Source organism: Amblyraja radiata, chromosome 25, assembly GCF_010909765.2.
Source record: "Amblyraja radiata isolate CabotCenter1 chromosome 25, sAmbRad1.1.pri, whole genome shotgun sequence".
Lineage (NCBI taxonomy): Eukaryota > Metazoa > Chordata > Chondrichthyes > Rajiformes > Rajidae > Amblyraja > Amblyraja radiata.
In genome coordinates, this window is record NC_045980.1 from 13,527,117 (window position 1) to 13,551,642 (window position 24,526).

At 45.5% G+C, this 24,526-nt stretch overlaps 1 protein-coding gene across 1 annotated transcript in view; it reads left to right on the forward strand.

Annotated features, from left to right (window-relative positions):
* The window catches only part of tmem132c (transmembrane protein 132C), an 815,186-nt gene extending 794,428 nt beyond the window's left edge, over positions 1–20,758 (forward strand). Inside the window, exons 8-9 of the mRNA XM_033043184.1 lie at positions 2,003–2,194; positions 18,696–20,758. Of these exons, the coding sequence (XP_032899075.1) occupies positions 2,003–2,194; positions 18,696–19,883 (1,380 nt within the window). The 3' untranslated portion in view covers positions 19,884–20,758. The remainder of the gene's footprint in view (positions 1–2,002; positions 2,195–18,695) is intronic.
* Positions 20,759–24,526: the final 3,768 nt, after the last annotated feature.

Genomic DNA, 24,526 nt, shown 5'->3' on the forward strand with positions numbered 1-24,526 from the left:
ATCTTCTTGCGTACGGCGATCACAGCACAGCCTAAAGTTGTAGGTCAACTTGTTCTATTTGATCTATTTGTTTGTGCACGTCGGGTTGATTGCATTAGTCGAAACAGGGTGGACCACGTGAAGGTTGCAATCTCCCATCCCTGCAAGAGACTAACAATGAGCAAAGACCAAACAAAATGAGGCTTATTTGTTATAGAATTTTAAAATGTGTGGGACCAGCATGGTGGTGCAGCTGTAGAGTTGCTGCCTTACAGTGCCATAGACCCAAGTTCACAGATCCTGATCGCAGGTGCTGTCTGTACCTTCTCCCTGTGACTGTGTGGGTTGTCTCCGGGCGTTCCGGTTTCCTCCCACATTCCAAAGACGTGCAGGTTTGTAAGGCTTCTGTTCGTTGTCCCTAATGTGTACGATAGAGCTAGTGTATGGGGTGATTGCTGGTTGGCACGGGTTCAGTGGACAGAAGAAACTGTATCTCTAAATTAAATTGGCTTCTGTAAATTCCCCCCCCAGTGTGTAGGATAGGAGTTGTGTATGGGCTGATTGTCAGTCGGCATGGACTCGGTGGGCCAGAGGGCCTGTTTCCACATTGTGTCTCCAACCTAAACTAAACAACAATTAAAAAGTGACTTGCCAAGTTGGTCCTTGAAAAGACATACAGCGACTGACATATAAATCCATAAAAGAAGTTAGGTATTAATAAATCTAGTAAGCAATAATAGGTAGAGTTGCTGCCCTACAGCACTGGACCAGGATTCAATCCCGACTACAGGTGCTGTCTGTACGGAGTTTATACGTTCTCCCCATCACCTGCGTGGGTTTTCCCCAAGGTGTTCGGTTTCCTCCCATACCCACACATCTCCATGGAGAAAAAAACGCACACACTAAGTGCTGGTGTAACTTTGCAGGTCAGGCAGCATCTCTGGAGAACATGGAGTCTGTAGAAAGGTCCCAACACAAAACGTCACCTATGAGTCTGAAGAAGGGTCCTGACCCGAAACGTCACCTGTCCATGTTCTCCAGAGATGCTGTCTGACCCGCTGAGTTACTCCACCACTTTGTGTCTTTGTTTGTAAATCGGCATCTGCAGTTCCTTCTTTCTGCATCTCCATGGAAATCCCACTTTCTAATAGTGGTATCAGTCAGACCTGGCAGAGGCATCTTCTGCATTGCCACCTCTCGCCCAATGTCAACCAAGATGCCCCTTCTACACTAGTCCCATATAAACCTTCCCTATCCATGTACCTGTCTAAATGTCTTTTAATTGTCCGGTTACATTTGACAGGTTTGAGCTGCCGGAGGGGATAGTTGAGGCAGAAACTATTAAGAAAAACTTAGACAGGTGCGGGATAGGCCAGGTTTCGAGGACTATGGGTCAAACACAGGCAGGTGGGACGTGTAGATGGGGCAATGTTGGTCGGCATGGGCAATTTGGGCTGAAGGGCCTGTTTCCACACTGTACTCTAATATGTCTCATGTGCTAGAATGTTTGTAAAACCAAGTGTTACAAAATGCATAGAAATATGTTTTTAATAACCTTTACGTCAGTTGTGAATGATACAATTCAAAGCTCACCCCCTCCATGACACACTGGTCAACATGAGGAGCACCTTCAGCAACAGACTGGTTCCACCAAGATGCAGGACAGAACGCCACAGGAGATCCTGCTTCCCTGTGGCTATCAAACTGTTCAACTTCCCCCCCACTTTCTGTCGTGGGGTAGACTGAGACTCACTCCTCTCCCCCCCCCGCCCCCCCCTTTCCCCAATCTGTGCACATCCCCTATCGTTTCCACTCGTCACTTTTATCTCATGTTTTGTGTATCTTGTGTTTTTATGACTGTTGGCAGATCAATTTCCCTCCTGGGATAAATAAAGTTCTATCGTATAGTACCATAGCGTATTGCAACACGCCGATTTCAAGGTAATGGAGACTTGGTGAGATTGGTCGGGTTCAGTAGATTGTGAATGTGAATGTTTCATTTTGAAACCTCTTTATTTGGCAGGTTCTGTCGCCGCTGTCTGACTCTATCCTGGCCGAAAGAACAATAACGGTCATCGATGAGAAGGTGACGGTCACTGACCTCGGGATTCAGGTCGTGGCGGGACTTTCCCTTTCCTTCCAACTGAGTCCCGGCAGCAACCGTATCATCACTGCCATGGCAACCGCAAAAGAGCAGCTTCACACCGCAAAGCAGGTATTCATTCAGAATTCTCTACCTTCCAACACAATTTGCAACCAATTTTGTTTAGTTTAGAGATACAGCATGGAAGCAGGCCCTTCGCCCCACCAAGTCCATGCCGACCATCGACCACTAAAGACAAAGATAAACAGAAACTGCTGGAGTAACTCCGCGGATCAGGCAGCATCCCTGGAGAACATGGATAAGTGACATTTCGGGTTGGGATCCTACTTCGGATCTCTGAAGAAGGATCCCGACCCTAAACGTCACCTCTCCGGGTTCTGCAGGGATGCTGCCTGACCCGCTAATTAAGCCACTGGTTTGTGTCTTTGTTTGGAGACCAGCATTGCGGTTCCATGTTTCTACACTTTGATCATTAAAGACATGAGTCCGTAGGCTAATTGGCTTGTGCAAAACTGCCCTGAGGGATGTGTAGGAAAAGATGAGAAAGTGAGAATGGGTGATTGATGGTTGGCCTGGACACGAAGGGCCGAAGGGCCTGTCTCCATGGTGTATCTCCAAGCTAAACTAAATCCCTTCATACTAGTTCTACCCTTTCCTACGTTCTCATTCACTCCCTGCACATTCAGGACAATTTACAGAGGGCCACTTAACCTACAAACCCGTACGCCTTTGGGATATGGGAGGAGACCGGACCACCCGGAGGATACCCACGTGGTCCCAGGGAGAATGTACAAACTCCACACAGACAGCAGCCGAGGTCATGATCGAATCAGGGTCTCTGGCGCTGTGAGGTGGCAGCTCTACTAGCTGCGCCACTGTGCCTGCCACTTCACCCACTTCAGAAATCCCACACAATACTGAATTGAGTTTTACTGTGCAAGGGTGCCTGCAACAAATACTCATCTGCCATATGTTAACCTCTCTGGCCTTTTGAAAGGCAGATTAATGGCACTGCGGTTAGTGGTGAATGTCTCCAGCCTGTAAATTTCAAAAGAGAGATGGTCCATCTGAGAACGGGAAGGATTAAAGTAGATAATGAAAAGGGAATGAAAGAGAAGAGAAAGGGGAAACAATAATACTCAGTTGCTGCAATCACAATTATAATCCTTTTTGTTTGAATGATATTACAATATCTATTGGGCACAACGGTAATGTTACTGCCTCACCGAGCCAGAGACCCGGGTTCGATCCTGACTATGGGTGCTGTCTATACGGAGTTTGTACGTTCTCCCTGTGACCGCATGGATTTTCGCCGCGTGCTCCAGTTTCCCCTCACATTACAAAGACGTGTAGGTTTGTAAGTTAATTGTCTTCTGTAAAGAGATACAGCCCAGGTGCAGGCACTTCGGCCCACCAAGTCCACGCCGACCAGCGATGCCCGCACACTAACACTATCCTACACACACACTTGGGACAATTTACAATTTTACCGAAGTCAATTCACCCACAAACCTCTATGTCTGTGGAGTGTGGGGGGAAACTGGAGCACCCGGACGGAGAAAGCCCACGCAAGTCACGGGGAGAATGTACAAATTCTGTACAGACGGCATCTGTAGTCAGGATCGAACCCGGGCCTCTGCTGTTATGAGGCAGTAACTCTGCCACTGTGCTGCCCTAGTGTACGGGTGATTGCTGGTAGACCGAAGGGTCTCTTTCCACACTGCACCTCTAAATTAAGCTAAACTAAATTCTTACGGAATCGAGTTAAAGGCTATGGCGGCTGAACATCGAACGAGATTAAACAATTCTGACAGATGACTCGTACAACCTTTTAAACACAGAGCAAAATAAAAATTGGGATATCAACGTGGATTAAAATAGAAGATAAATTATCATAAACAAACCTTGCAAATAATGTGTGTTACTTTAATATGTATGTAATTTTGAAATAATTTTTCTGGAGAAACTAGACACATGCCTAGACATATGCCTAGACATATGTCTAATCTTCCTATTGATATACTATTATTCAAATAATATTTCCCAGATACATTCAGCCGAGTGAAAAATAATGTAGTTGTTTTGAATGAAGATTTAAAGTAACTTTTTGGATTACTTCAGAAAGCGTGCACATTTTTTCTAGAATATAATTCAGTATCTCCGATGCAGGATGAATTATACCTTACATCAGTTAATTCAGGGTATATAATTTCATTTCTGGTTAGTTACAGGTTATATATTAATTTAGTCAATTAGCAACAGGGATTTAGCTGTCTGTTAAACCCCTTATGACCAACGTCAATGGGATTGTAACTCATGAGAGCCATATAGAACAAGGCTTACTCCTCTTCCATCTAGAGTCTAAACTTATTTTCGGAAGACTTAAATTGTGCACAGATTCCAGATAATAAACCATAAATCATGCAAAATTATCAATTTCAATGGCTGGTCATGGGTAGAGAAATACATTTTTTGTTGCCTTTGGTAGCTTTTACCTTTAAGGGCAGCACAATGGTGCTGCCTTACAGCGCCAGAGACCCCAGTTCGATCCTGACCATGGGTGCTATCTGTATGGAGTTTGTACATTCTTCCTGTGACCACGTGTGTTTTCTCCGGGTGCTCTGGTTTCCTCCCACATTCCAAAGACGTACAGATTTGTAGAGGAATTGGCTTCTGTAAATTGTAAATCGCCCCTAGTGTAAGTGAGTAAGTAAGTAAACTTTATTTATATAGCACATTTTAAGTCAACTTGCATTGACCCCAAAGTGCTTCACATAATTTAAATAATTAACAGCTCGTCTCCAGCTGGTTCAGAATGCTGCCGCTCACCTTTTGACTGGAACTCGAAAGAGGGAGCACATTACGCCAATTTTGGCCTCCCTTCACTGGCTCCCAGTGCACTTTCGAGTTCATTTTAAAATTCTTTTATTTGTTTTCAAATCGTTGAATGGGCTCGCCCCGCCTTACCTCTCTGAGCTGCTCCACCTATATGCTCCTGCTCGGTGCCTCAGGTCAGCTGATCAGCTGCTCCTTGAGGTACCACGGTCCAAGCGGAAGCTCAGAGGGGATAGAGCCTTTTCTGTTGCTGCTCCGGCACTTTGGAACACCTTGCCGTTGCACATCAGACAGGCCCCCTCACTGTCCATCTTCAAATCCTCCCTAAAAACTCATTTTTATTCTCTGGCTTTCGACACTGGCTGAGACATTGCTCCTGTTCTTAGTGCTTTTAATGTCTTTTAATTTTTACTGTTTTTAGTCCTTCGTTTTACGGTTTTTAATGGTTTGTAATAACTTTTTGTCCATGAGTTCTCATGTACAGCACTTTGTGGCAACTGCGGTTGTTTAAAGCGCTTTATAAATAAAGTTTATTATTATTATATTATTATAATAAGTTCCATTGCAAACCGTAGAAAAAGGTTTAAACAAAAAAAGAATAAAAATGGACACAACATATTATAGAGTTCAACACAAACGTCCCCCCACAGCAGAATCAAAACATTTCCACTGTGGGGGAAAGGCACCAGAGAGTTAGGTCCTCTTCCTCTGTGAAACACCCGAGGTCAGGGCCCATCTGTAGGATAGTGCTAGTGTACGGGGTGATCGCTGGTCGGTGCGGACTGGGTGGGCCGAAGGGCCCATTTCCACGCTGTATCTCTAAAGCATAAAGTCTAAAGTAAAGCACCGTTGAGTACAACTGCATGCAGCTGATCACTATTGCAGGAAAAATAACCTGGTGAACAATTCCTCGAAAACAACAGCTAATAATTTAGAGTGCATTACTGAGGTAGAGATTGCATGGAGAAAAAAATCAATTCTACTTAGCCAATGTCTCTGATGCAGTATTAATATAAACTTGCAGTAATAGATCATGCCCATTTCCTATTCTTTCCAATTTCTGTCCTCTTGCATTCTGTCAGGGTAACAAGAGAATGGAACCAAATGCAAGGAGGTGGCCTCGTTTTGTGCTTTGTGCGTTGCTCATATATTTTTAATTTCTTAAAAGGGTCGTTAGTATTCCCAGCAGTGTTCCTTATGGCAATTTGACCACATACATAACCTAACATAACATAACAGTAGTGAGCTTCCGAAACGTTAGGTTTCTGATCATGTTTCTGTTTTGGCCTTTGGTATGTACATGACTAAAAATCCTCACCGGATCAGGTTTTCCAATGTTGACAAGTTCATTTGTAAACTAACTTGCAACACACTCCACCTAGTAAACAGATTGGAATATTGACTGCAGCTATTACTCATATCCACAGCTATTGAGACTTTGAGGCATTTCTTGTGTACTGAGATCCCTGACCTTGACTTTGTTCCAAAATCAATCTGTTTTGTCTCTGTCACGTAAACATAGCCAAAAAATGTAACCCTCTGCCTTGGAGCGTTTGCATCTGGCACTTGTCATGAAGAACTCTTCTGTGAATACTGACAAATATTTTAACATAGCAAAAAAAGGTTTTGTGTTAAAGATTTTGCTTGCTCTCAACTTTCCGAAAAGTAATAAGATTTGCATTTTTAGTTTCAATGCACCTTACACAGCAGAAGATGTTTCTGAGGCACACGAGTACTCTCGAAGAGTTGGCACTGGTTTAACGTAGGAACTTTGGCAGGCAATTAGTTCACAACAAGCTCCCACAAGGGGTAATGCCTTAACATGCTGATAACATGCTGATATTGTTTTTCTGCTGACTGGTTAGCACACAACAAAAGATTTTCATTGTACCTCGGTACAGGTGACAATTAACTAAACTGAACTGAACCCTGTTTTTGTAATGTTTTTTTTAAAACATTTTTTATTTTATTTTTTTATTTTATTCGAAGCAATTGTACAACGATAAGACGTTCTAGAATTATACAATTATTGTACAGCTTCATTTTTAACCTTATAACCTAAATTGAAAAAATGGAAAAAAGGAAAGAAAGGGAAAGCAAGAAGAAGAAAGGAAAAAGTGAAAGGATAGAATAGAGAAGAATGAGAAAAAGTCCCCTAAGCTACCAGAGCAGTGCAGCAGAAAGAAAGAGGAATAAGACAAGATAGATATACCTTGCCCCTCTCCCCCCCCCCCCCCCCCCCCCCCCACCTCACCCGACATAGCATCGGATTTCAATTTTAATTTGTGTTTCACCATACTATTGTTGTAAAAATTCAGTAAAGGGTATCCATGTCTTAAGAAATTGATCTGGTTTTTCCGCCAAGACAAGCCGAATGTTTTCCAAATGTAGTGTCTTGGACATATCTGTAATCCACATCTTCACTGTGGGGACTGTTGTCTGTTTCCAAAATTTAAGTATTAATTTTTTCGCCGTTATTAGGCCGTAGTTGAGGAAACGTCTTTGAAATATCGTTAGCTTAGAACATACCTAATATGATCAGTTTTATATTGGGGTCCAATTTAGTTTTAAGTATTTTGGAAAAGGTATCAAAAATTCCCCTCCAGAAGTTTCGTAACTGTGCAGGAAGCAAAAGAGTGGGTTATAGTTGCTTCTTGGAGGAGACATTTATCACAAACTGTTTTTATAATGTTGATGAGGAGATAAACATTGGACCGTCAGGCTTTAAGGAGATTCCAGCAGATCCTTGTATGTGGCCACACTAAAGCTTTCTCATCGAGAAGCCTAAGATCATTCCAAAGATGTGCAGGTTCGTAAGCTAAATGGCTTCTGCACATTGTCCCTAGTGTGTAGGATAGAACTAGCGTATGGGTGATTGGTGGTTGGCGTGGACTCGGAGGGCCGAAGGGCCTGTTTCTACGCTGTATCTCTAAACTAAACACATAATTGAGGGGGAAAATATCAGTTTCAACAATTAATGACCTGTCTTGTTAGTGCGGAGAAGGGGAAGGAGGGGGCGTAAAATGGAGGCACAGGAAACTGCGGACGCTGGAACCTTGAGCAAAACGCAAAGCGCTAGAGGAACTCAGCAGGTCAGGCAGCATCTGGGGAGTTTGGGTCAGGATGCTTCTTCCGACTGATTGTAGTAGGAGGGGGAGAGGAAAGCTGGAAAAGGGTGGAGAGGGCAAAACAATGCCTGGCAAGTGAAAGGTAAACACAGATGAGGGGGTTGGGATTGGCAGATGGGTGGGGTAAGTGATGAAGGAGTCACAACAGTATCCCTTTCACTCCCATTCTCTCCTTATCTCACACCCTTTTGCCTCCTTTGACACATCCACCCCCTAACTTGTATCCACCTATCACTTGCCAGGCTTTGACCCACCTCACCTCTTTTCTGCTTCCCCCCCCCCCCCCCCCCCCCAGACTACAATCAGTCTGAAGAAAGGTCCCGACACAAAACATCGTCTATCCATTCCCTCCACAGATGCTGCCTGACCCCCTGAGTTCCTCTGGCACTTCATGGCTTGTGGTGGGGAGGGGGGGGGGGGGGGGGGGAACATTGGAGTTATGGTGAGCACTGAAAGAAACACAATAGGACACTTTATCTCACTAGCCTTACATGGGCCATGATTGAACGGCAGAGTAGACTTGATGGACCGAATGGCCTAATTCTGATCCTATCTCTTATGAACTCCAAAGCATACTTGGCAGGGGCCTAAGAAAATTGGCTGAGAAATTGTGGCAGTATATCGCAACATGTAGGAATAAGGTAAATTTAACAAAGGACATAGCAAAATACTCTTGATTTTGATAGCTTGATTTCCATTCAGCCATGAAGGCTTCCATGTAATGTGAAAGAATATATAGAAGTAAAAAGGCTAATTAGCAACATTTTTTTCCTATTATTGAAATGAAAAGAGCAAACCCAATGGAACAACAATTCATGCCGCATCTCAAAGACCCAAAAGAAGGGTTACAGTTGAGGAACAAGTAGATTGTCAACCCAACTGAAAGCAAGATTTAAAAAAAGAACAAAGGGTATTTATCAAACTCCTAATCTTACAATGTAATTCGGGAAGACTGAATTCACTGTGATATTGTTTGGGCTCGTAAAAATAAGCATATCAGGACCATTGAGAGGTCAGGAGCTGAACATCCAGTGTCTGTCTGTGAGAGAGCAGATACTCCATGGTTCAGTCAGGGGTTAGGAAGTCCAACTAGTTGGTTTAGTGAAAGATCAGTGAGTCCAACTTCCAGTATTGGTGGGAGGTTACCCAACGCATCTCCGATAGGAGATAGATGGGGGGGGGGGGGGGCACGGGAGGGGGGAGAATAGGGGAGGAGCTGATGGGGTTACTTTGTAACATTATCAGTGCCCTTTATGTGGAGACTATTTGCATACCTTGGGTATGCAAGCAAAGAATTTCACTGTGACTTGCCACATGTGACAATAAAGTATGCCATTCCATTAGAGTTAACTCCAACAGTGTTCAACTCTCTGGTCTCACCCTGACCACCCCCTCGTCTCCCCTCCCCCCTCAGGCAAAAGGTATAGAAGTGTGAAAATACACACCTCCAGATTCAGGGACAGTTTCTTCCCTGCTTTTATCAGGCAACTGAATCATCCTACCACAACCAGAGAGCTGTGCTGAACTACCATCTACCTCATTGGTGACCCTCGGATTATCTTTGAATGGTCTTGACTGGCTTTACCTTGCACTAAACGTTATTCCCTCATCATGTATCTATACACTGTAAATGGCTCGATTGTAATCACGTATTGTCTTTCTGCTGACTGGTAGGCACATAACAAAAGCTTTCCATTGTACCTCGGTACAAGTTATAATAAACTAAACTAAAGTGATGCATGGGACAATTAGTTTTGATTCGCAGGATCAGCGGGATTCTGTCTTCTGCACCTAAGGTCATCGTTCCAATATGATTTTTGCTAGTACTTAATGAATTGTAACAGGCTCATGATGAATAATAAGAAACTTTCAAGGGAACTCTAAAATAAAGACACACGGTGTCAGGCTGCATCACCGGAGAACATGGATGGGTGACACTTGAGGCCGGGACCCTTCTTCAGACTGAACCCTTATATTTGTTGGCCGATGCCTGTAATTCACAAATTCAGCTGTGGGGTTCAAGTGAATGAACATTATTTCATCAAAGGCAAGGCCATCAAACCAGCCGGAGGTCAGAAGAATTCCTTGGGCAAGGAAGCGCTGAGGAAAATGTGAAAGATTCAACTTATTCCCTTCCACGCAAGCTGTGACATACATCACCAACGGATAACTTACTTTTCCATAAGGGGAGTGAGGAGCTCTTATAATCTCGTTTACAGCCACTAAAGTGAACACAGCCCCGACAATAAGGTGGTATTTGTAATTTTAATGGAGCGTGTAATGACAGATTGGTATCTTGGGTTGCTACTGATGGCAGTTTGCTACAGCATGGTTATTCAGCACATTGTCTCCCTGCCCTTTGCAGTAAAGCTGCGAGAAGCACAAACTGCTAAGGGAAAGCATATGTTGCGTGTAACCAAGGCAATTAGAACAATAAAACAGTCGTCCAACGAAGTATGATTTGCAGTGCGTATATCTCTCGCCATCAACTACTCCAGGAACAGTGTCCCATTAGACAAACATGACGCGTTGCGGTGAAGAGGGAGGGGCAGGAAATTACCCGCGAAAGTGAAAGAATGAAACAAAACTTCGGAGTCGTCCCATTGCCCATTCCCAGTCCCCGCCTTAGTTTAGAGAGATTTTAGTTTAGTTTAGAGATACAGTGTGGAAACAGGCCCTTCGGCCCACCAAGTCGCTGCCAACCAGCGATCACCCGTTCACACCAGTGCTATGTTATCCCAGTTTCACATCCTACACACTAGGGGCAGTGTGTACAGAAGCCAATTAACCTATAAACCTGCGCGACTTTGGAATGCGAGAGGAAACCTGAGCAAACATTGAGTTACTCCAGCACATTCCCTCCGCTGCCACCCCCACAATGCCTGAAGAAGTGTCCCGTCCAGAAACATCGCCTGTCCATGTTCTCCAGAGATGCTGCCTGACCCGCTGAGTTACTCCAGCATCTTGTGTCTATGCTGCCTGACCCACTGAGTTACTCCAGCACCTTGTGTCTATGCTGCCTGACCCACTGAGTTACTCCAGCACCTTGTGTCTATGCTGCCTGACCCACTGAGTTACTCCAGCACCTTGTGTCTATGCTGCCTGACCCACTGAGTTACTCCAGCACCTTGTGTCTATGCTGCCTGACCCACTAAGTTATTCATTTATGTCCTGTGTATGAACCAGCATCTGCAGTTTGTTTCTACAATCTGATTCCATTCTCTGAATAGCCTCCTCCTTTGAGAGAGGGATGAAAAGTGTCAGACATTTTTTTTGGAGGGTGAGGGGAGGGGAGGGTGGGTGGTGGGGGGGGGGGGGGGGGGGGAGTCAAGGGAGATGGTGATGGAGACTAAGATAAGCAAGAGGGTATACTCTGGTGCAAACCTTTGTATATTTGGTGAGCAAATGGAGCTGGCGACAGTCCTTCCAACGTCAGCCACAGCTCCGAGATTCAGCAGCATTGATTCATCTTCGTTGGTTGATGATAATCGAGAGAGCTTGTCAAGGTTTGTGGAGTTAGGGGAGTGGATTTATGGATACAGCACCTGGGATTTACGGCAGAAGCTCATTAAAAAGTGCAGTAGCGAGGTGTAAATGACGGTTCCAATATCACGGGGACTGATGCAGCACACACAGCAGCCAGCTCGTGCTTCAAGGCAACTGCATAATCTTGAGTCAGCACCGTGCAGGCTGACAATTTATCATTAGATTTACATGTGTCCGATGGAAGAGAAGACCTGCCCAAACTAATTGTATCCCTTCTTCTTAATTGAAGGTGCCTTTCAGATGCAGGTGGATGGTGATTTTAGACTTTAGAGATACAGCTCGGATTCAGGCCCATCGCCCCACCGAATCCACGCTGACCGTTGATCACTGGTTCACACTAGTTATCCTAATGTTCCTATGTTATCCTACTTTCTCATCCACTTTCCACACACAAGGGATAATTTTACAGAGGGCTAATTAACGTACAAACCCACGTGTCTTTGGGATGTGGGAAGAAACCAGAGCATCTGAAGGAAACCCACACTGTCACAGGGAGAATGTGCAAACTCCATCTCTAAGGTTGGGATTGATCCTTGGGTGTGCAGTTTGTATGTTCTCCCTGTGACCGTGTTGGTTTCCTCCAGATGCTACAGTTTCCCCCCACACCCCAAAGACATAATCTTTGACATTTTATTCTGGGGAAAAAAGATTTGATTGTTTATCCTTTCTATGCCTCTCATAATTATTGTATTGAAGTTAGGAGTCCTTATTGCAGTTATATATGACGTTGGTGAGGCCACATTTAGAGTATTGAGTTTGGTTTTAGGCTCCATGCTATAGGAAAGATGTTGTCAAGCTGAAAAGGGTGCAGAGAAGATTTACAAGGATGCTGCCAGGAGTGCCTGAGGTTTAGGGAGAGGTTGAGAAGGCTGGGACCCTATTCCTTGGAGCGCAGGAGGATGAAGGGTGATCTTATAAAGTGGTATAAAATCATGAGGAATAGATTGGGTAAACACACAGAGTCTCTTGCCCAGAGTTGGGGAATTGAGAATCAGAGGCGAGAGAGGGGAAAGGTTTAATAGGAAAATGAGGCACTTTTTTTACACACAGGGTGGTGGGTATGTGGAACGATCTGCCGGAGGTGGTAGTTGAGGCAGGTACTATCACAATGTTTAAGCAACATATGGACAGATAAATGGATGGGGTAAATTTAGAGTGATATGGGCCAAACACAGCCAGATGAGACTGGTGTGGATGGGACATGTTGGTCTACATGGACAAGTTGAGCCGAAGGGCCTGATTCCATGCTTTATGACTCTATGACTATAATCTTATGTACTGATCTTCCATGAACCTTCGACATTCCAGGGAAAACAATCCGAGTTTGTCCAATTTCTCCTTGTAGCTCACGCACCTTAATTCAGGACGGTCTCAGGGCCTCGAGTCCTGGCAACATCCTTGTAAACCTTCACTGCACCCTTTCCAGCTTGACAACATCTTTCCAAAAGCATTTGAACTTTTTTCAAAAACCCTTATGAAACAATTGATCCCACAAACATTAAGACACTCCAAACCAAAATAAATCTCAAGACACTTTGAACTGCCAGGTACTGAAAACTAGAATTGAAGCCAAACAGTGTTGAGGGCACGTTTGCAAGTGCCAGAATTACGTCTCACATTTGCCAGAGGTTGGAATTATGTTATAAGGCAATAAGTGATTCAGGTTTAACATTCTCGAGCAGCTGCCTCCAAAGACATGTAAAGAACATGTTAAAGGAGTTTGTCATCTTGCAAACAGTATTATAACCACTTTGTTAGCTTTGTTAACAGAGCAGTGTGCAACGATGCAACTACTAATGTATTGATATTTTTCTGGTGGTAATTGCGGCTGCCACTACTAATTTTTGAGGTTTACTTCAAAGCTAACATTGTAAATAAAGATTCAAACTGGAAAGGGTGCAGAGAAGATTGACGAGGATGTTGCCAGGATTAGAGGATCTGAGCTATAGGGAGAGGTTGAGTAGGCTAGGACTCTATTCCTTGGAGCGCAGGAGGATGAGGAGTGATCTTGTAGAGGTGTATAAAATCAAGAGAGGAATAGATTGGGTAGATGCATTAGAGTCTCTTGCCCAGAGTAGGTGAATCGAGAACCAGAGGACATAGTTTTAAGGTAAAAGGGAAAAGATTTAATAGGACTCTGATGGGCAACTTTTTCACACAATGGATGGTGGGTGTATGGAACAAGCTGCCAGAGGAAGTACTTGAGGCTGGGACTATCCCAATGTTTAAGAAACAGTTAGACAGGTACATGGATAGGACAGGTTTGGAGGGATTTGGAGAAAACACAGGCAGGTTGAACTTGTGTAGCTGGGACATGTTGGCCAGTGTGGGCAAGTTGGGCCGAAGGGCCTGTTTCTACACTATTCCCTGTACTACCAGATCACAGGTAAAATGTTGCCATGATATTTTACGACCTACTGTACAATGATCCCAAAATTCCCTCTGTCCTTGTCCTTAATCTCCACATGGGAAGAGGCCACAAGGAATGTGCATCGTGTATAATGGATCCAACATTGCAATGGGCCATATTTTGTGCCCGGCAACAATAGAATGCTATTTATTGCTCAATTTGTTCACTAGATCATGGAATAAATCGGGTAAATGCACAGAGGCCTTTACCCAGAGTAGAGGTATTAATCCTGAACAAGGGTCTCGACCCGAAACGTCACCCATTCCTTCTCTCCAGAGATGCTGCTTGTTATCTGCTGAGTTACTCCAGCCAGCATTGTGTGTCTATCTAAGAACTAGAGGACATAGACTTAAGGTGAGAGGAGAACGATTTAATAGGAGGCTGAGGGGCAACTTTTTCACACAAAGGAGGTGGGTGTACAGATCAGGCTGCCAGAGGAGGTAGTGAGACAGGTACTATCACAACAACATTTAAAATATATTTGAACAGGTACATGGATAGGAAAAGTTTAGAATGATATGGGCTGTAATGATACGCAGGCACGTGGGACTAGTGTTTCCGTGCAGCATGACTGTACGACTCCGTGACTCTCAAAGGTATCAAAGGTATTTTATTATATTGGTCACATTCACATACACCGAGGTGTAGTGAAGTGAAATGCTTTTTGCCATTTTGCAGTACACAAAAGAATACAGACATAACACCAATGAGTCTTAAACACAAAGAACATCCCCCCACAATGGCTCCCACCATGAGGGAAGGCACAAAGTCCAGTCCCCAACCCCAGTTCACCCATAGTCGGGCCTATTGAGGCCTCCACAGTTGCCTCTACGGAGGCCCGATGTTCCTGGCCGTTCTCGCCGGGTGGTGGTGCTCCGGCGTCAGGAGAGTCCTCACAGCGGCTTGGGAACCCTGGAACGGCGGCCTCCGTACTGGAGGCCGCGGCTTTTGAAGCCAACAAGGCCGCTCCGAATGGAGCTCCACAACTGGCAAACTCGTTGCGAGATCCCAGGCTCCCGGTGTAAAGTCAGCGCCGCCGCCCGCAGCTGGCCGCTCGGCCGCTCGGCCGCTCCACAGTCCCGCAGCTCCGCGATGTTGTTCCCAGCGGTCTCAGCTCACCGGAGCTCCAGCGCGGCGACCCAGGCAAGGCATCGCCCGCTCCACGATAGCGCTCCAGCGCTGTGCCGCCGCCGAAGCCAAGGTTCTGGGCGGTCCCCGACAGGAAACGCCGCTCCAGGCCCGCTGGTAGGCCGCGAGGACGGGTCGAAGCTGCAGCCCGGAGAAAAGCTGCCTCTCCGACCAGGTAGGGACCCTGAAAGGTAGTTTCCCCCTTCCCCACCCCCACCACCCCCCACATAAAAAAGTCTAGACCTCCAAACAAAACACTTTAACTAACTAAAAATAAAAATAAAAATAAAACAGTGAAAAGACAGACAACTGCTGGCAGGGCAGCCATGCACAGGACAGCGCCCCCTTCGGTAGGTATCAAGCTATCTCTATCATGCAATCGTGTGATGTAGATATCCCCTTTCTGAACAATAACTCTATTCAGCTGGACAATATCTCACACAGTGATAGCATCAAGCAGGTAGATGAGCCAATTGCACTGATAAATTCTTCTCGCAGCAAACTTACTTCCTGTACATTTTGTAGAGAAGGGCATAAAGTGTAGGGTATGCACATCTAATTAAACTAGACCCTGCAATGGAATAAATGCTTGGGTGATGCCGTCTGCAGTGGACCTATTGTGATCAGGGCTCTCTGAGAGGTTGGAGTTCATGTGCGCCATGACCAGCCTCTCACAAAGTACTTTCCCTTTAGTTTAGTTTAGAGATACAGCGTTGAAACAGGCCCTTCAGCCCACCGAGTCCGCACTGACCAGGAATCACTAGTTCTATCCTACATGGGTCAATTTCCAGAAGCCAATTAACCTACACACCAGCACGTCTTTGGAATGTGGAAGGAAATCGGAGCACCTGGAGGAATCCCACGCGGTCACCGGGAGAACGTGCAAACTCCATACAGACGACAGCCATAGTCAGGATTGGACTCACTTCTTTGACGCTGTAAAGCAGCAACTCTACCACTGCGCAGTGTGCCGCCCTTAATGATAGTGGACATCAGAGCCAGTGAACAATAGTCATTAAGGCACGCTATCTTGCTTTCCTTTGCCACTGGGAATGCGAGCGGTCGCCTTAAAATAGGTGGAAACCCAGGGCCAGATTTAGATGAAGAGAGGCCCCAAGCTGTTCTACTTGTGAGGCCCCCTCCGCGTTGGTTTTCAGCGCTGGCGGCGAGGCAGCGACCGGACAGCCATGGCGGCCAAATCTCCCACAATTCAAAGCGAGGGAGAAAGTGCCCAGCGCCGACCAGTTGCTGTTGCAGTGCGCATGCGCAGGGCGGCCGATGATGTGCTGGCCGTGGTTGTGCGCATGTGCAGGCCGCAACAATGCGCATGCGCAAGGCGGCCTGCCGTGCCGGCGGATGAGGAGCGGGCGGAGCCCGGCGGCCCGGACACGGATAGCGGGGAGAGATAGAGAGGGGGGGCCGCCCAGAGTTGAACGGTAGGTGTCCTGCCTTGGCCGGAGGTCCCCCCTAGACCTCGGGGCCCTAAATTTAAGCTTGTCTAGTTTATAGATAAACCCGGCCCTGTGAAAACCCCACAGTGGATTAGGGAGAGGTTGAAGAATGGTACTGCCAGCTGGCCTGCACAGATCCTGCCGAAGTAGCCAGTTTGCTGCAGATATGACTGGATATTGAACAATGTAATCAAATTAATGTTTAGTTCTCGCAAGCTTTGGTTTAAGAAAATTCCACGGTCTGTCTCCATTCTGATGTGATATTTAAGCCGAGGAGACCAACTCACTTGTGGAAGTAAGATGAAACTATAATCACATCTGGAGTCATTGTCTGATTAAATAAATATAATGAAGTTATAAGACTTACTGGACCACTTTGCAATGAGTTGATTATTCTGAGTGAATTGTTACTTACAAAATAGCACTCTTCACTTGTGGATACATTTAGGATTCTTTAGACTGGATAATTGAGGAGTCCTACAATCTTCAATACGTAACAATATTCTTACTTTAAAATTGTTCTGGTGATTCCAGGGTACAGCTTTGTCATCACATGTGCCCTGAAAATGCAGGGAGCCACTTTAACAGTACTCATTTATTGAAAGAAAGAATTTTAAAGCAATTGGATGCAGCTAGAAGGTACTGGAATAGTAAAACAAAAAAATAGTACAATTCCCCAGTACAGTACAACTATAGTTTAGTTTCGTTTAGAGTTACAGTGCAGAAACAAGCCCTTCGGCCCACCGAGTCCACACTGACCAGCGATCCCTGTACATTTACACCACCCTACACACACACTCGAGACAATTTACAATTTTACCAAGCCAGTTAACCTATGAACTAAAAACCTGTAGATATTTGGAGTGTGGGAGGAAACCGAAGATCTCGTAAAAAACCCACGCAAACTCCATACAGACACCACGGCAGTCGGGATCGAACCCGGGTCTCTGACGCTGTATGCCCTGTAAGGGCAGTAAGGCAGCAACTCTACCGCTGCACCACTGTGCCGTCCAGGCTTTTCTATATCATCTTTGTGTTAGATCCTCAACGAACACTATGAAATTTGTCAAATGCAATTTTCCTTTCATAAAACCATGTCCACCTGTTTGATTGCATTAAGCTTCTCTCAATGACCGGGGTGACATAGTGGTACAGTTGCTGCCTTAAGGTGCCAGAGACCCGGGTTCAGTCTTTGGAGTGTGGGAGGAAACCGGAGCACCCAGGGAGAACCCATGCATGCACAGGGAGAACGTACAAACTCCGTACCGACAGCATCCGTAGTCAGGATCGAACCCTGGTATCTGGCGCTGTAAGGCAACAACTCTAACGCTGTGCCACCTTGTTCACACAATTTATATAACGTGTTTACTATCCCTAATAAATATGTGGACATTTTATTGTCCATTAATTAATTTGAAGTATAGTCGCTCTTTGGTAGTCAAATACAACAAACAGCATTCCATCCTTATTTCAATGAGCATGCAGTATAAGTAGATGTTCTGTGGTAAACTTGGAAACGAGCCCTTCTAACACAACGGATTCAAGCTCTTGGTTCAAACACCAACCATTTATAAAAAGTTATTGCAGTCATGCAACATGCAAGTAAATTGCATGTATCAAAGGGTGGCAGTGGTGCGGGGGCTTTTCGATACGATATGATAGAACTTTATTTATCCCAGGAGGGAAATTGATATTCATAGTCATGAAAACACAAAATACATGCAACATGAATTTAAAGGGACAAGTGGAAAGGATTGGGGATGTGCAAAGATTGGGAGGGGTGGGGGTGGGGTGGGGGGGGGGTCCAGTCTACCACATGGCAGAAGGAGGAGGACAGTTTGTTAGCCACATGTACAGTTTGATAGCCACAGGGAAGAAGGACCTCCTGTGGCGTTCTGTACTGCATCTTGGTGGAACCAGTCTGTTGCTGAAGGTATTCCTCAGGTTGACCAGTGTGTCATGGAGGGGGTGAGCTGTATTGTCTCCCCTCCAAGACCACCTCCAATGAATCCAACTGCCTTTCCAAGGCAGCAATGAAGGGTATGTAGGTTTTCATTCATGATGTGGTGTCAGTAAAGCTGAACTATGATTCTGTTTCTTTTCTTTCCCCCCAGGAGGCAATAATCAGTGGTTGGATTCAGTTCAGTGACAACAGTTTGACTCCCCTGGATATTTACGATCCCAAGGACTATACTCTCACTGTCTCTTCAAGGGAAGAGGCCGTCATCTCAACGTACCAGGACCTGCAGTTACAGTGGCCGATTGTCACGGTGGAGGGAGAGGGCCAGGGGAATCTGCTGAAGGTGGAATTGGTCATCTGCGAAATCTGCCAGAAGTCCAAGCGGAAGAGCATCCTGGCGATCGGCAACAGCAACATCGAGGTCAAGTTCGGTCAGAATAACGCGGGCCCCAAGAGCGGCGTCGAGGAAGATGTGGAGAACCGGGCGAGTGACCGGAGGCAGAAGAACGCGGAGGCGGAGACGACGGGGCAGAACGGGCGGTACTTCAGCAGCGCCACCGCGGACCGTGAGGAGGGCTCGGTGAGGCCGGCCGAACCCACCGTCAAAGCTGCGGGCAAGGGGGGCAACGCGGGCGGTGCGGAGCAGGAAGGCGGCGACCAACAACTGCAAAACATCCCCCTGGACGCCGCCAACTTCCCTTCGCACGACCTGACCAGGGTGTCTGGGGACAGCGAGAGTCTAGACGAGAACGACCTGGTGCAGGCGCCCAGGGGTCTGACTGACCTGGAGATCGGGATGTACGCTCTGCTGGGCGTCTTCTGCCTGGCCATCCTCGTCTTCCTCATCAACTGCGTCATGTTCGCCCTGAAGTACCGGCACAAGCGGATCCCCACCTCGGAGGCGCAGGGGACCATGAACCACTCCCACGACTGGGTCTGGCTGGGCAACGAGACGGAGCTGCTGGAGAACACGGGAGACATCTCCCCGCGGCAGCTGTGCCAGCACACGACGGCCATCGACAGGGCGGCGGCCTTCGAGGAGAGCAACCATCTGCTCAACGGAGGCGGCGGCCAGAAGAACATCCAGGGCCAGGTGCACAGGTCGGCCCTCTGCAGCGAAGGCAAGGACCACAAGGACGAACCTTTGAACTCTCCCACCACAAAACGAAAACGGGTAAAGTTCACAACATTTACCACCATACCCCCCGACGAGGGATGCCCCGCACCAAGTTCTGTCCTTCTGGGCAACGAGGAAGACATTAAGTGGGTTTGCCAGGACATGGGCTTGGGGGACTCGCACGAACTCAGAAACTATATGGAGAGAATACACGACAAGGTGTAGTCACCGTGTCAAAGGTCCAGTCTGTTTTCATTCTTTGCTCACCTTTATGCCTTCAGTTTTGAGTGATTGTGCGGGAAGTCCAGTCGGGAATGGGACCAGTTTGTTTGTGAGAATTTTAAAAACACTGGAAAGCAAAGCACAGGACTACACTGGTATCAGACAAATCAGCAGTGGCGTCCACCAAAAGTCAACATCCACGGGAGATGGGGCCACATTTGGGGTGGACAAGGATAAATAAAGACGAGGCGGACACAGGAAGGAAGGAAGGAAGGAAGGAGAGGAATGGGCGTTGACACAACACAGCAAAGGAGACTCTGAATGCAGCAAATGTTAAGAAACACACACGTGGAGGCCAGAAGTGCTGGTGGGAAGAATAAATGCCAGATTAACCTGCAATGGGGGGGCAGTGAAGAGAGAAATGCGCCGCATTGAACTGGATAAATATCGCAAATGGACACTCCTGTTCAGCGACGCATTCTTGAAAGGGTTGGACTGTGTGGAAGAAGCACTTCTGATTAGATGACACTAAGACAGTAGTCCATGGGAGCTGGCTCTTAACACAAATGTCTTATTTACCAGCTCCAAACGTAATCATTTTATATGATTTGTTAATTTTGGACTTCAGTTGTAATCTCAAATCTTGAACTTTATGCTCTGTGTAAAATTTATTTTAAGTCTTGTTTATATTTAGACTCTTACGTTTCCCACGTTATTATTTATGGTGCAGTAATAAGTCGTACCCACCTTTATAACTTAGGTGAAATATTTTAACAAAGTATACCTAGAATGCATTGTAGATTACTAGAATGTAAAATTTATTTATAAATATTATACACATTGTAAATAAAAGTTGCTTAAGATAGCTTGAAAATCTAGCCCTTTCTAGACCACATTGAGTCTTTGTGACCGACAGTTCTTCCACTTGTTTTAAGAGTAACTTCACGTGAATGTATCTCTGGGAAGCTTGTGGCAGCCCAGAGAGTTGAGTGCAGCATCATAGAAATAAATTAGCCAGGAAAAGGATTGGCAACTCCCAGAAAACAAATGGAATGGGCAGATGTACCCCATGTGCAGAGCGGAACTGCATCAAAGATAGACACAAAATGACTCAACAGGTCAAGCAGCATCTCCGGAGAAAATTGATAGGTGATGTTTCTGATCGAAACCCTTCTTCAGACAGAGAGTCAGGGGAAAGGGGAACTAGAGGTATGAAAAGGTACAAAGAACAAAAGAATGAAAGGTATGAAAAAAACAAATCAAGGTCAGTGATGATGATCAAGGAAAGGTGGAGCCCACAGTGGTCCATTGTTGGCTGTGGAAGAGGAGATAACGAGGGGGTACAAACAGTCAAACTAAGCAGGATGACAGAGAAACTAGTAGGGTGGGAGAGGGACGGAAAGAGAGAGAAAAAGGGTTACTTAAAATGATAGAAATCAATAATCATACTGCTGGGGTGTAAGCGACCCAAGTGAAATACAAGGTGCAGTTCCTCCAGTTTGTGTTTGGCCGCACTCTGACTCGTGTATTCCATCACAGCTGTGGAAAGATGTCAATGTTGGCATCACATGTGGCTGTATAAACTGCAGGTTACCAGAGTAACAGTAGACTTTTCACTGTACCTTGGTATACATGACTAACAAACTGAACTGAATTGACTTAATATCCTAGCTAACATGCTTCTCAGTGTTGGCATCAAAGTCTGCAGCCAACCAAAGTGGGCAGAACACAAAGTGCTGGAGTAACTCAGCGTTTCAGGCAGCATCCCTGGAGCTCGTGGGTAGGCGGCGTTTCGGGACGGGACCCTTCTTCAGCCCTGACCATCCACATCCTCCGGAGATGCTGCATGACCGGCTGAGTTACCCTAAGCACTTTGCTTTCTACGCACGATTCCTGCATCTGCAGTTCCCTGTGCCCCCTTGGATTTGTTTGGCAACGACACGTTGATGGGTAAATGCAATAGGAATTTGACCTGCCATGCTGTCCCTTTAGTTGTCATGGAGAAATGTGCAGTTAATGAGTGCTGGGAAAAATTTCAGAGAACAAATTGATGAAGGAGAGTTTGTAAGGAACAGTTTGCATAGATAACAAAGATGAAAAGACTCAGTTCCATTTATGACTTAAACCCCGCCAGTAGTTAATAAGATAGTTGAAGAACTACGGGTGCTGTCTATACGGAGTTTGTCCGTTCTCCCTGTGACCACATGGGTTTTCACTGGGTGCTCCGGCTTCCTCCCACACTCCAAAGACGCACAGGTTTGGAGGATAATTGGCTTTGGTTAAAATAGAAAATTGTCCCTGGGGTGTAGGATAGTGCTGGTGTACGGGGTGATCACTGGTCGGCGCAGACTCGCTGGGCCGAAGGGCCTGTTTCCGTGCTGCATCTCTCGCAGTCTAAATTTGTACATGCACGGAGGATACGATACCAGGAATTTAGTTCAAGGACAGATCCTCAAACCATTATCCAGTGTATGAAACCTAAAGCTATTCATATTCATAGCATGAACAAACTACCTGCTCAACGCTGCCACAGATCTGTAATATTTACTTGAGCCTTTAGCTTTTAAATTAAGGTTTAGTTGTCAGCAGGTTCTGCTGGAATATAATTTTGACAAAACAGGGTGAGGGGGTTTTATCATGAGTTTTACCAGCTATTACATCATTGGTGAAGCCAAGTGCTAACAACCTCCCTGATGTGCTGAAGAACAATTTTGCAATTTATTAACACCATTATGTTAATACACTAGTTGTGATCTTGTGATTTTAGTTCAACTAACAGATCTCCAGTGGGTTCACTGTTTTATATTAAGGTCTGTGGGCACCTCGGATCTGCATCAGTAATTCACTGCCATCAATATGGATCAAATAATAATAATAATACTTTATTACGGACACGATGTCCAGACAAGGGGCAACATTACATTAAAAAAAAATGCATTGCATATTAAAAAAAATATCATAAAGTACATATACAATCTTAGTATATCACTTATAAAAGCATCATAAATTATATATTTTTAAAAACACAATACATGTTAAAAATCCAGATTAAATGAATGATACCAGTATCTCCACAGCTGTAGACCCAGTATTACAGGCTTTCAATTGTTTAGACAGATGTTCAGCAGAAATATGATCCAAGCCACTTGCTTTGTTGTTGGACGGCTTGTTCATGGCATGATACACCTCACGTGACATAATCGCCATCGAGTCATTACTCTCATTATTGTCCACCCTATACGTCACCTATACAAATCCATTTACATCATGTTTTTTAATGTAATGGGTCGCATAACTGAATGACTGTGATTTAACTGCATTCACAGTTCCTTCTGAGTGGCTATTATTTTTGTAGCAGTTACTATCGTGACTGTTAAAACATATTTAGACAGGCACATGGATAGGGCAGGTTTGGAGGGACATAGGCCAAAGGCAGGCAAGTGGGACTAGTGTAGATGGGGCATGTGGGTCTGCGTGGGTAAGTTGGGCTGAAGGGCCTGTTTCCATGCGGTATGACTTAATTACTCTATATCCTTTTTAAATTGATTTTCAATTATCCCTCAGCAATATTAAAATTGAGGATGGAGTGTGAGTGGAATGATTAAGTTGAAGGAGGTGAATTAGATCTGAAGTAGCAGGGAGACAGCATGGTTTGATTGCTCATTACAGGAAACAAGGTAAGTTGGTAGTGAATTCTCCCCCCCGTTAATTATAGTCAGGTTAGCATCAATAAACAGAGCGAGTGCTGAAGTGGTCCCTTGCGTAGACCGTGACGATCCTGGGTGTTGATGGGACTGAAGGTGATGCAGATACTGTCAGTGGGATGGGCAAGTGTGGGATGGGCAAGTGTGGAATTGGCTTGGCCCTGTGTGGTGGGGGGTTTCATCCATTAAACTGTGGAGAACGAGTATGAAATTCAGCAGAACTGGGGTGGTGGAGGTTGTGGGAATGTGCGTAGGGTTGATGGTGGACTCCAGGGTTGGATTGTGAGGAAGGGAAAGGAAGCAGCTTAAACATGTATCCTTTCGTTATCATCTCTTCCCCAGCCAACAATGGACCATTGTGGGCTTCACCCTTCCTTGGTCGTCTGTTCCGACCCAAAATGTCACCCATCTTTTTCTCCAGAGATGCTGCCTGACCCGCTGAGTTACTCCAGCACTTTGTGCCTATCTTCTGGACGTACAATACGATTTCTGGGCCAATAACAAAAGATAATTCTGTGGTTCGTTTTAAAGTATTTCAAATTTAGTTTAGTTTTGAGATGCAGCGTGGAAAGAGACCAGCGAGGCCATGCTGATCACCAATCACCCGTTCTTTGGTTCTGTATTATACCACTTTCTCATCCGCTCCCTACACACTAGGGGCAATTTTCAGAAGCCAATTAACCTACAAATCCGCACGTTTTTGGGATGTGGGAAGAAACCGGAGCACCTGGAGCAAACCCGTGCGGCCACAGGGACAACGTGCAAACTCCACTCAGCCAGCACCCGAGGTCAAGGTCGAACCCAGGTGTCTGGTGCTGTGAGGCAACAACTCTAATGCTGCACATTTGTGCAGCCCTGGCAGCAGAACAATGCCGAAAATAATGCACATTTTTGAATATTTTTATTCTTTATTACTTTAGTCTAAAGAGTCAAAAGTGTTTA